Source organism: Diplotaxodon limnothrissa, linkage group LG7 (assembly GCF_057381915.1).
Source record: "Diplotaxodon limnothrissa isolate DT_005_m linkage group LG7, D_limnothrissa_male_GT1.1, whole genome shotgun sequence".
Classification (NCBI taxonomy): domain Eukaryota; kingdom Metazoa; phylum Chordata; class Actinopteri; order Cichliformes; family Cichlidae; genus Diplotaxodon; species Diplotaxodon limnothrissa.
In genome coordinates this window covers 45,560,615-45,573,077 of record NC_140602.1, presented here as the reverse complement: position 1 = coordinate 45,573,077, position 12,463 = coordinate 45,560,615, and the positions used below count along the sequence as shown (strand labels likewise).

At 39.1% G+C, this 12,463-nt stretch overlaps 1 protein-coding gene across 1 annotated transcript; it reads right to left on the bottom strand.

Moving 5' to 3' along the window:
* Window positions 1-2,261: 2,261 nt before the first annotated feature.
* Window positions 2,262-12,329, bottom strand: anxa4 (annexin A4). Its single transcript, XM_085358213.1, has 13 exons — window positions 12,211-12,329; window positions 11,121-11,170; window positions 10,379-10,466; window positions 9,576-9,670; window positions 7,523-7,636; window positions 6,972-7,062; window positions 6,074-6,153; window positions 5,238-5,294; window positions 5,045-5,138; window positions 4,750-4,845; window positions 4,327-4,385; window positions 2,697-2,819; window positions 2,262-2,473 (listed from the first exon to the last, which is right to left on the bottom strand). Exons 2-13 carry the CDS (start codon window positions 11,127-11,129, stop codon window positions 2,417-2,419), a joined length of 963 nt encoding a protein of 320 aa, XP_085214339.1. The 5' UTR covers window positions 11,130-11,170; window positions 12,211-12,329; the 3' UTR covers window positions 2,262-2,416.
* Window positions 12,330-12,463: the final 134 nt, after the last annotated feature.

Below are 12,463 nucleotides of genomic sequence, written 5' to 3'. Positions count from 1 at the left end.
GTCACATGCAAGACCCTCAAAACAATGAAACAATTACACTGTAAGTACCCTGTACTTCTGTGCATTTTCCGAGCAACTAGTCAGGTTTTTTCAGGAAACAATGAAACAAGTACACTGCAAAAACCTGACTTGTTGCCTCAGTTAATCATCAGTTAATTGGATTGTGGGAGGAAGGCTGAGGACCCAGAGAGAACAACACAGAAAAGGCCCCAGGCAGTTAGTAGATTTGAAATCAGGACCTTCTTGCTGTGAGGTAACAGGGCTAACCACCGTGCCACTGAACTGTCATGCCACAGCAGGAATCAAGGAGAACATTATGCATATTTGTTTACTCATCCACTTCTTTCATTCAGCATGTTGTTGACTGCAGTGGCATGTTGGTAGTTTAAGCTCATGTACATGTAAGTCAAGTCCTCTTTAAACCAGTGCTGTCTTTTACTTCCTGCATGTGTACTGAATGAGGCTTGAATCACAAACAAAGCAAATCTAAAACTGAATGTAAAGAAAAAAAGAAAAAAAAAAGTTGTGGTTTGTGATGCCAATTCACCTTAAGAAACACACATATACATTCATTTTCCCAGTCTTGCATAAGTTACTGTGAACTTGAAACACTTTTCTATATTTCCACCTTTTACGGTAACATGACAGCCACATTGGTCCTGAAGCCAAAGCACCATACCTTTTTACTTGTTGGCAAATCCATATTGTTGATAATGATCTTCTGTCTCAGCTTACCGCCCACTTATGTCAGCAGAGGGCTGAGTGCACAGTATGCATTACATACGGTTTGCTGGAGGTTTTCTTGCTTTGCTGCTATTTCTCTTGTGCTGTCTGGTACATCTGCAGTGCTGTGTTCATTCACCTTACACAGGACTATTTAAGGATAATTCTTAATGTGTTGAAGTAAATATAAAGAAATGACCTCCGTGTGTGACCTTGCTATCGGTGCATTCCTCGAGATATAAAATGTCGTCGCTTGTGTTTGCTGTATCGACTTATTGTCACCTTGTCTAGTTGTTTTTTGCTGTAGTAACATATGTCCTGTCGAGTCATTCTTTCTAAGAGGTCTTTTATAATGTTTACCTTGATTAGCTCATATATTACAGTACACAGTGAAATACCAAATCCTCTTTCTGTCTTGTGAATAGAATTTACCAAAGGTGCTTGTAAAAAGGATTAAACTGAACGCAATAAAACAAAATGATTTCTTTGAAAGCTTTTGCATCACAATATATATAACAATGCGATAAGGCAGAAAATGACATTACAAATTTAAAATGTTTTAAAGAATTTACACACCTGTAATAAGACCGAGATCAATAAAGGGGCACAAACTCGATAACTGCACGATACCTATGCAGGGCTAAACAACACAGCAGCCTTTTGGGGCCTCTAAAACTTCAAGACAGCCTTGAAAACGCCTTGTTTATTCCTTCTTAAATGGTTTCAAGCTATAAAAACAGGCCAGATAAAATAGCAAGGAGCCCACTTATACGGTTGAACATGCCACCAGATTGTCCAGGGAGCAAACAAACATTACAGAAAATATGGATGTCAGGATGTCATGGATCTGGAGACCAGTGCATTCTCGTTTTGTACACTGATCACTCACTAGGACCGCCATAAAGCATACTCTGCTTTTTCATCCATTTTGCATTAGAAGTGACCAAAATGTAAGAAAATGAACGTCTTGCTTCACTGAAGAAGAACTGAAACTAGTGACTGAGACCATGAGGTCATAAATGAAGTAAGCAATGGGGCATTTTTCAGGCATTTTTCTTTTTGCAGCTGAGAATGGAAGTTTAAAGAGGCCTCTTCATTGGCTTGACTTTTATGGGCCCACAGCTCCTATTTGGAGTTGTTTTGGTTCCACCTAGTGTTCACCTTGACCACTGCACACTACAGCATTACCTGGGCCTATTGTTCAGACACTGAGCTGTAAGTTTATACTTTATGTGACATTCCCGATAACCTGATTAGAGCATGTACTGCCTCCCAAATCAAGATAGCATCTTGTTAAGTAATTGAATCAAATGATAAAGGGCTGACTTAGCAAATGAGGAACTGCTACCAATTAAACAAATGGACTTCATTGACTAGATGGTAATGAAAATGCTGCACTGTAAAAACAGCTAGATGCCAACAACATCCATCTTTGTGTTGCTTTGTGGAAAGCATATAAATTTCACCCTCTATAATGCAATTAATAAATCCTTAACACAGCATCAACAACAAGGAAAAGAAAAAACAGAAATCTCTGCACAGGTCACTGATCTTTGGTTTAATTGTTTTTAGAAAGCGTCAAATAAGGCACAGTGAAATGTAAAAAGCACAGATGAACAAACTGTAATAAAAAAAAGCCAATATTGTAGATTCCAGAGTAAACGCATGGCTGAATGTTGGAGTGAGATTTTCTTTACTCGCCTCCACAGAGCTCGAGCAGGATTTTGCGGTAGTCACCAGATGTGTCTCCCTACGGGGGGGTGGGGGGTAAAAAGGAAAAATTAGAACATATTTTTACAACTTCAAGGCTTCTGAACCCCCCCAAAATTATCTTAAATATTGTCTTGCAACATTTCAAAACAACATAAGGACATTACATAAAGTCAGAAGTGCATATATTACACCCCAGCTGATGTATTGCAAAGCTTTTGCTGACAAAAGGGCGTTACCGTCTCCTTTCTTCGGTGCCTCACCTTGATGAAGGAGTGTAGAGTTTTTCCATACATCTTCAGGAACTGTGCTTTAATGTCCAACATGTCAATCTCAGCCCTGGCTACCATTATCCGGATAAGGACACTGTCTGTAGTGCCCAGGCCCTGGAAAGAGAGAAACAAAAACTGTATTTGTACTGCACTGGACTCTGCCGCAGACTATAACAGCCTCGGACTGATTTCTTTTTGGCCTAATTCATAATATATTATGGCATACAGTGCTGTGCAACAATCTTGAGCCACTTTTATTTTTATATCTACCTACAAGAAGCCTGACTTCCTTGTACAAAGTAGTTTTGAGCAATCATTATTCAGGCTCTCTGAAGGTCTTTCAGATTTTTTCCTTTGGACAATGGTTGATTTTTCCACTCATTTCCACTTTCACAGGGATGTTTTTTGTTTGCTTGTTTGTTCAAACCATTTAACACTAAATTATGAATTATAGAAGCATAAAAAAAAATCTAAGGGAAGCTTAGCAAAGAACCAAGTTTAAATTGTTGTCTTTAGGCATTTTGTGACAGGCTACAGTAACAGCCTGTCACAAAAAATGTTTTGTTCCAAAAACACAATTTGCTCCTTTTCTTTTATTTGAACCTACAAAAAAAAAAAATAATAGTAATGTCAAAAATAACAACGTTTGACAGGCGTGAAATTGTATTTTTGTACCAACAAGGTGCTATTAGCTGAAACCTGGGCAAATCTCAGCATGCCGTGCAGCGTGTCCTTAAAAATTTGGAAGAAACTGTGAGAACAAAAGAAAAAGCGGCAGGCTTAAGAAACCATCTACATCAGATCAACAGTATCTGAAAGTCATGTCCTTAAGAAATTAAAAAAAAAATCCAACAAAGACCTGATGCAAGGCTGGCTGCATCTCAGGAAGTAGAGGGTGTCGTCTACCAACTGAGTGGTCGGTGGTTTGATGCATGTCTGTATGGCTAAATATTTTTGGGAAAGATATTGAACTCCAAGTTTCCCCTGATGCATTTTTTAGAGTGTGTGAATGTTAGACAAGTGCTGTTTGAAGAAGGAAAAACATAGGTACATAGGTAAACAAAAGTGTTTTATATACCATAGTGGGCCATGTGCCACAGGACCTGAAAGATACATCCCGCCCTTCAGCTGATCAATCTATTGTCTGCCATACCCTCATCAGAAATGAGCTCAATAGCTGTCAAGAAGCCATTAATGGTGAGGTCCAACTTCAACATTAATGAAGCAGAGAACAGGAAAAAAGACAGCCAACATCCAGAGTTGAACTATACTTGCAGACTTTTTAAAGAAATTACAAGAAAAACTGTCTGAGAGAGTTCAGGCTGTGTTGAAGCATAAAGGTTGTCATACCAAATATTGAATTTGCAGGCTCATTATAATTGCACAAGCTCTGTTTTTGCCTTATATGCTGTATTTCCATGTATGTTTGAACACATTTGAATAAATCTCTGAATCCATTTCCCATTTTCCTAGCAAAATATACAGAAATGAGGGGTGACAGGAGGCTTTTGCATACAGTAGCACTTAATGGAAGTAATTCTTTATATTTGTGGTTGTTTTATGATAGAACTGGAAGTGGAAGAAAGAAAAGTAGCTATGTATTACTGCATGAAATATTTACCTTCATTGATTTGTATAATCGCTCAGCAAAAAAAGCCGGCTTGTTCCTGATGCATTTCACTGCAAAGTAGAAAACAAATCACTGCACATGAGATGCAAATTGTAGTGTATGATGCAGAAAAACAATTTATTCTACTTGGTTAATATATTAAAAAAATATTGTGAACAGCAGCATTTATTTGATCTCTTGTGACTGAAGAGTAGGCCTTAAGTCGACCTGCAATTCCTCATTTTGTGCATTTTTAAATATTTAGTGTCAACTGATCAGTGTATTTTTGTGTTTCTGCAATAAACTTTATACAGACCACCTGGTAAATCAGCAGCAAATATTGTAAGCTTGCTTATTTATTTATTTTCTGTGCTAATTTGAACCCACGTGTATCTTAGACTTCATCTGAAGGATCACGTAACTGAAAAGACACACCTATAGCCAGAAAGACGTCTTCCAGGCAGCCAGACATCTCCCTCTTGATGCTCTCCTCAATGTCTCTCCCAGAAATCTTCTGATACTCCTGAAACACTGGAGTGGGACATAACGTGATTCATAAGGAAGTTGCCAATAGTGACCTGATGACTCACTAATTAAAAGATTATGTGATTTAACAAGTGATTTTGGTCATAAATTTGATATAATCATTAACTGAAATTCCTTTGGTGGCCAATTTAAGGAAGTAAGGCAATGCAAAGTATTTTCACATGACACCAAGCACTTATAGTACCTCGCAGCAGATGGTTTCGGTTCCTCACACAAAGCACTGTGAGGAATTTAACCTCATCTGTGCCCCATCGAGCCTCACCAGCCTCATAGATTTCCTATAATCACAGACATAAAATTGTTTATCAACCAGTCTCTACGCCTGTGTAACAGGCGAGTTAAATACACCATTTTTCCCTTATGACCTGAACCTTTACCTTGGCATCTTGAATAGCCTGGGCCTCGTCCACATTGGTGCTTTCATCCCGTCCAGCCTGCAAAACAGGAGATGCGTCAGCTCAAGAGAACGTGCGTACAAGATTAAGCAACAGAAAAAAGTAATATTAACTGGTTATTTTATTATGCAGAAGTGGCTCATTCTTCCTCTTCCCTGAAGAATAGATATTCGATAAAGGTCCAACTGACATTTTACAAGTACGGCTGAACCTGCTAGTAAATACCAGGAGGTTAATACTTCATACTTATAATCTACACAGCTTGACTTTGTTCCATTTGACAATGGTAGTATTTGCGATGCTGCATGCAAATATCACACTAAAGTCCAAAATGTTTGGGTTTCCTTACTTTTTTGATTGCTAAGATGCTAAAGGTTCTAAATTTTAAAACAAGCCGAATTTATTTTTCTGTTGTTTATTTTCTATGAATTTTAACTTAAAGCTGTCAAACAGTGTCCGTTCTTTGGATTAACACAGTTTAATAAAAATGCAAAATAGATAAATATTCACTTATGTCAGCTTTGTAAATGATCAGACGTCTGATTAAAGCTTTGTAAACAAACTGGAATAGAACAGCGGTTTGCTGGATGAGGATTTAGGGCACTTACATCAGAAAATGTTCAACAAATGACTTTTTTTTTGTTTTGTTTTTTTGTAACACGGTTTGGAGATACAGTGAAGTTCAGATAAGCATTAGAAATATTAGAAACTTCAGTTGGTCTGGACGGTATAATTGCTTGTCTACTTTTGCGTCTCTGGCCAGTGTTTCGCACACTGAATAACACTATAAAAAAGGTTGTGGGTCAAAGTTTGCTCACCGTGAGTAAAGAGACCAAAACCCTTTGAAACATTCCAGATGTATCCCCAGTTACAGCATCTTCCAGTTTCTTCTCATATTCTGCCATTAATAAAAAAAAGACATAAAATCATGTGACATTGTACTCTTTTAGTTTTTATTTTAAAATTACACTTACCACTAAACATGCAGTTCACTAAATGTACATTAGGCTCTGTTGGTTGTTAGTACTCGTAGGAAAGATGCTGTTAAGTTGCTACTTGCTCAACTAGTTCAGTCAGTCATTAAATGTGTCAAACTACCGTCAGCACTAATAACAGCTTCTCATGTAAATATTAGCCATACAGTAGATCAAGACTGAGCACTCTGGAGGATTCTTGTCGATGGCTTATACCGCAGGAGGCGTGTTAGACATAAGTAATATAGTAGATTCTCAGATTTCTACATTATGAACAACAGCTCGTGGGAAGAATAATATTTACTGCAGGCTTAAAAGGGAGCCATAATCCAGATTTCTATGAGATTCAAACAAAACAAAAATAAAAAACAGATTCGGAAGCCAAATATTGACATTCACGTTCAGTTAATATTCATTCTTTTTAATCTAAAATTTCCAACTGTTATGCTCTATAGAAAAACACAACAAAGCAGACAAATCACTCAAGGCAAGGTTACTGAAAACCACTTTATAAATACTTTCCAGCTACTCTCATTTCACCCACAGAGGAACAATTCAGCAACAATAAACCGCCACACAGAGAGCAGCAGTGGCTTTTATGAATAATTTACAGCATCCAGTGTTTTCTAATAAAGGAGGTCATTGCAACTCCTAACAAAACACAGAGTTTTGTTGGTGCTACATAATATCATATATCATTGGTACCAGCTGGTAGGGAGACCTGACGAGGTGACACTGTTACCTTTCTTGTAGACGTCGTTGATGACTTTTACTTCCTCGTTTGACCTTGAGGCGAGGATATCGATGAGACAAGCCTCTTCGGTTCCAGCCCCCTGTAATAAATCAGTATTCCGTAAGCTGCACATTGGGAATTAAAGGAAAAGGCTGGCGGTATTCAATATATTTGTTATTGTCACATAATACCACTTCCTGAGGTTGCCAGTCCCAAGCAAATTTCTTCAATATTTTCCCCAAATCACTTCACACTGTTATAAACAGTGCAACTGTTTAAGTATACATGTATATAAGTTGAGCTACGGATTAATACATATTTGTAAAACAGCAGAGGGCTGATACTGTGTGCAGGATTAGCTCAAAATAAACTACAGTATGTAAATAACAGCAACCGAGGTGTGTCATTCAAAGACTGTGAACATAAATGATAATTTGTGTGACATAAAAATAACAGACTTGGCATACACAGATAATACATGTTGACCTTGGGGACAATAGGAAAATATACAGGCGCATTACTAAAAGACTAGCAGCTCTATCAAAAACCTCTTCAATCACCTTCATTGCATTTCTCAGCTCGTAGGCATCGTATACAGGCGCCAGCATCAGCAGACCCAGAACAACACTCCTGAAGTTCCCACTCAGCTCTGAGGACAGATCATCAGCCAGGTCCTGAAGGGGGATGGAAACAGATGAATGTTCTTATTGTTTTAAAGTTAGTCCTGCATTTATTACTTCTAGCCTGGACTACTGTAATTCAGTATTGTCATGATGTCCTAAAAACCCTCTGAAAAGCCTTCAAATGATTGAAAATGCTGCAGCAAGAATACTGACAGTCTACAAAGAGAGCACATTTCTCCCATATTGGCTCCTTGTCATTGGCTCCCTGTTAAATCCAGAATCAACTTTAAAATCCTTCTCCTCACATACAATGTGTTGAATAATTAGAGTCTAGCTTATGTACTGTATCATCCCGATAGAGCACTTCACTCTCAGGATATTTAAAGTAAACCGGGAGGCAGAGCTTTAAGCTTTCAGGTCTTGCTTCTGTGGAACCAGCTTCCAGTTTGGATGCAGGTCTCTACAGCGTCTCTACTTTTAAGATTAGGTTAAAAACCTCCTTTTTGATAAAGCATGTAGTTATGTTGGAACAGGTGAATCTAATCCTTCCTTAGTTATCCTGCAATAGGACTAGGCTGCTGGACAGCTTTACACACCTCTTTTCACTCTCTGTTTAATCATTAGGTATTATTAATCTCTTGCCCTCCACAGTGTGTTTTTGTCTTTTTGTCCCTCCCCTCACCCCAAACCGGTCATGGCAGATGGCTGCCCCTCCCTAAACCTGGTTCTGCCCGAGGTTTCTTCCTGTTAAAAGGGAGTTTTCCCTTCCCACTGTTGCCAAGTGGTTGCTCATAGGGGGTCGCCTAATTGCTCAGGTTTTCTCCATATTATTATAGGGGCTTTGACTATGGAAGTAGAATATAAATCACCTTGAGATGACTGTTGTTGTGATTTGTCGTGATATAAAAAAACTCAAGTTGAATATTTGGGGTGGCTGTAGCTCGGGTGGCAGAGCAGGTCAGCCACTAATCAGAAGGTCGGTGGTTCGATCCCAGGCTGCATCCTGGCTGCATGCCAAATATCCTTGGGCAAGATACTAACCCCATGTTTGCCTACTGGTGGTGGTCAGAGGGCCCGGTGGCGCCTGTATCCGGCAGCCTCACCTCTGTCAGCGCAGAGGGCAGGGCAGCTGTGGCTACAATGTAGCTTGCTATCGCCAGTGTGTGAATGGGTGAATGTGTAAATGTAGTGTATGGACTAGAAAAGCGCTATACAAATGCAGGCCATTTAAGTGAATTTATTAGGCTGTGTCAGTGTAACAAACACAGACTCTCTACAACATTCACTTGAGTGAAATGGATTTATGTTGACCATGACTTCACTCATTCCAACAGCATTTGGGTCTCCGCTAGAGGGTGTGGTTCTTGGAAAGAGTTTTGGTGAAAAGAGGAGCTTGTTCCACTCAGCCCCACCCCCTCCCCGTGTGGGTGTCCGCGTGTGCAACATGACTCACTTTTCCTGACTGCAACAACTCTGCTCACTCTGCTGTTCCCATAGCTCCCCTCAGTGAACTTTCAGTTGCTTTTAATGACTTTGTACCAGATGTGCAGTGTGTACAGTGTGCAGGGAGATAAATATTATCTTAATATGTCAATACAATAAAGATCTCAAGCTTCCCGTTTTGTTAATATATTGAGCCCCATAATCAGGAAACAACCGAAGTGACAGTGGGTAACACACCTATGTGGGTTCAGTCTGTGTTTTTTATTGACTCAGACCTTCCTCTTCTAGAAAACTCACAAGCCCCTCTCCGTATTAGCCTTTATTTGCAAGTGTTATTCATTTCTGCTTTGCAGTTAAAGGTTAACTTGCACCTTATCACTTTACCCCACCTAAAATAAGGACAGTGAGAGTACACAGCGGAGTAAGAGGCAACACATCTGCTGTTATTGCCAACAGCATTCATCAAACTCATTTATATATTATTACTGTATTTAAGATGCAAAGGCACATCTTCAGTTATGAATGGACTACTTTTGCTGCATCTCACCTTCCCCACTGTTTGTTTGTAGGCAATTTTGATGCGCTGCCTCTGGGCAATAGTACGGTGGGCCAGGATCTCAGTGATAGCTGCCTCATTAGTGCCTGAAAGAAATTTCATAGACTCAGGTTATGTAATCTTAACTGCTGTCAATCTTGAAATAAAAGGACCATATTTATTTCTTTTGCTGGAAATGCATTTAAAAGCATAGGTTTGGTCATTTTATGTAGGCCGTAGAGTCGGGCGACACTGCTGCAGGCCTGGAGATTATCCTAACACAAGGTTGTTTGTTCCCATGGCCATAGAAACCATCTGTTTCCAATGGAGCTCAAACAAGAGTCAGGAGAAGATTATTAGAGTATCAAACCCGAACAGCTTGAACATTCCTCTCCATGAATTTGCTGAATTTGTTAACACTACCAAATGCTGAATGTTAGAGGGGATCTACATAGCACCTACACAGTATCTCCCTGCTTGGCTTTAAAACAGCATAATCCATGACAAAGCTAGTCTACTACTACAACCTGCATGATAAGCAAGACTCATTTCCTTCCTTATCAGGAGTGAAAATGTTGCAAAACACAAAGGTTAAAGATTAGTCACTGTCAGAGTAAAAGATTACCAATCAAATGGACTATAAAGGAAACACTATGATACCCCATGACTGCGTGAGCACTGCGCAATGTTGAAATTCGTTTTCAAACTTTCCTTCAGAAGAAGGGCGAGACCAAGGAGAATTTATTTTCTCCATAGAGGGCTAAGGATATCTTTAGCTGATGGTCAGTGGGTGACAATGGTGTTGGATCACTCACCAGCTCCTTTCATGGATTCTCTAAGCTTCTGGGCATCTGCATCGGGATTAAAATTAGCAGCTTCAGTCACGGTTCCACGGTTTCCGATCTGATTACAAATGACAAAAATACAATTATTAATCTATTAAACAGAAATTAAATAAGTAAACACAAAGCTTAAAGTACAACTCAATCATTTTTCCCATTCATGCCATTTTTAAATAATCTCACTATGTACACGTGAAGGGTTTGACATCAATTTGTTTGAACTAGTTTAACACATCTGTGTAAGAGCCAATTTTAAAGCCAGTATCCATTTCTCAGAAGCTTATCTGCCTATCGCAAATTTTATCTTTTTCAATAAGTAGAAAAATAAAGATATGCAGATGAGCATTTGTAAACATTTTACAGAATTAATTAAAAATATGTGTAATAAAGTATGTCTGATTATTGATCATTTATGCTAAAGTCAAAGGCATATGTGCTACAATGCATAATTATTCTTCTATTCATGAGTGTTAGATTATTTTACAGTTTTAAAAAGCAGGATTGAATTGTAAGGGCTCTATAATCTTGTTTAGGGGACTTGCATTGAACATAAAAACAAAAAAATTAAGCAAAACAAAACTATTTAATAAACTACCTTTATCACGGGTTGCTGAACCTTTAACTTGTCTTTAATTTGAATGCTGTGTCGAAAGTGCAGTGACTCCCTACCGGTGATGCAAATTCACACATGAACGTGCAGCTGAGAGAGACTTACTGCTGCCATTGTAGGAAGAGTGTAGATTTTCAAACTGGAAGTCCTGAAAGCTACAAAAGAACAGATTTAAAAAATGCACAATGAGTACTTTATTACGTTGCAGGGGCAGGAAGATGTTACAGGTTTTAATGTGGCCTTCGTTAACCTTTGATCAATATTGTATACAGGTCATCATCTCACAGAGGGTTTCCACCACACGACGTTTCGTCACAGGTTCTCATGTGTCCTACATCTGTGGTGGTTTCCCGGGAGCTTATCTCATTAAACGTGTTTGTTTGGATACACCTGTAATTACTTCACTGAGAGGAAACCTAGTACACTCCCACCTGGTTTTATCCCTGTGGAGATCAACTTACCCTGTTCACTTCCATCCACTTATGATCCGGCACATTAAATGTTTTTACCATAAATTATACATAACATGACTAATCTCCCAGTATTTGTCTGTGGAGATATTTGATATTCAAACACGGGAGCCTAAACTCTGCACTTAGGGTTAGGGCCACACCTTAGCGGTGTGTAATGTAAATATGAGGCATGCGATTCTTGCTGTTGCCAAAGCGCAATAGTGCAACCTAATGTAGAAATCCTCATTTGCGTGAACAAACCAATGCCTTGCTTTTCAGGGTAAACTCTTGCACTTGATCGTGCATGGAGGGGAAAAGTTCTAACAACTGCTGGATTATAGTTTTCCTGTTAGTAAACCTGTTTGGGCTGCTCACGCTCATTCTGATTCTCCGAAAGCGAGCAAGCGAATTGTCAGTGAATTCACATACAAGGATAAACTAAAAGCTGAAGCTCAAAAACGAAATCGACTCATAGTGCCAAAGACATTCTTGAAACTGAAACTTATTGATCGATGCCTTATAGATCTATGGTTCAGACGTGGTTAGATACGAAATATAAAGAGTACATCGCGTCGATTAAAAAGTCAGGAAACAGAAGACTTTACAGTTAACTTGTCTTAAACTCAGTGGGCACACCCTACAGACAGATAGACAGAGGAGCTCCCGCCTAATCTCCACGCTGACAAAGTCACACCGCAAAACAGCGTAAATAAATGACTGACCGGTGCTAAAGTATAGCTTACCTGTCCCGGAGACAAAACTACTGAGCCTGAAGTCAGACACGAAGGTAGATCGTCACAGTACAGCGAACTCTACAGCTTATAACTACCAGCTGTTTTTCTTGCGCCTCCCACGGACGTCAGTTTTTTGCAGGGTCGTTCGCGTTTTGAGGTGCGTTCGCGGAATGTCGGCCAAGGCATTGCTTTGTTCCACTGCAGAAAAAAAAATTACCTTATAACTCAGAGTCAAAATTTTGAGATATGCAGGTACATTTTA

Bases quoted from the DNA above. Each gene is read 5' to 3' on its own strand.
- anxa4 (XM_085358213.1), bottom strand. The intron at 4,846-5,044 runs GTACTATAAGTG...GTCCCACTCCAG, and splicing joins CCGAAACCATCTGCTGCGAG to TGTTTCAGGAGTATCAGAAG. The intron at 4,386-4,749 runs GTGTGTCTTTTC...TCTACTTTGCAG, and splicing joins AGACGTCTTTCTGGCTATAG to TGAAATGCATCAGGAACAAG.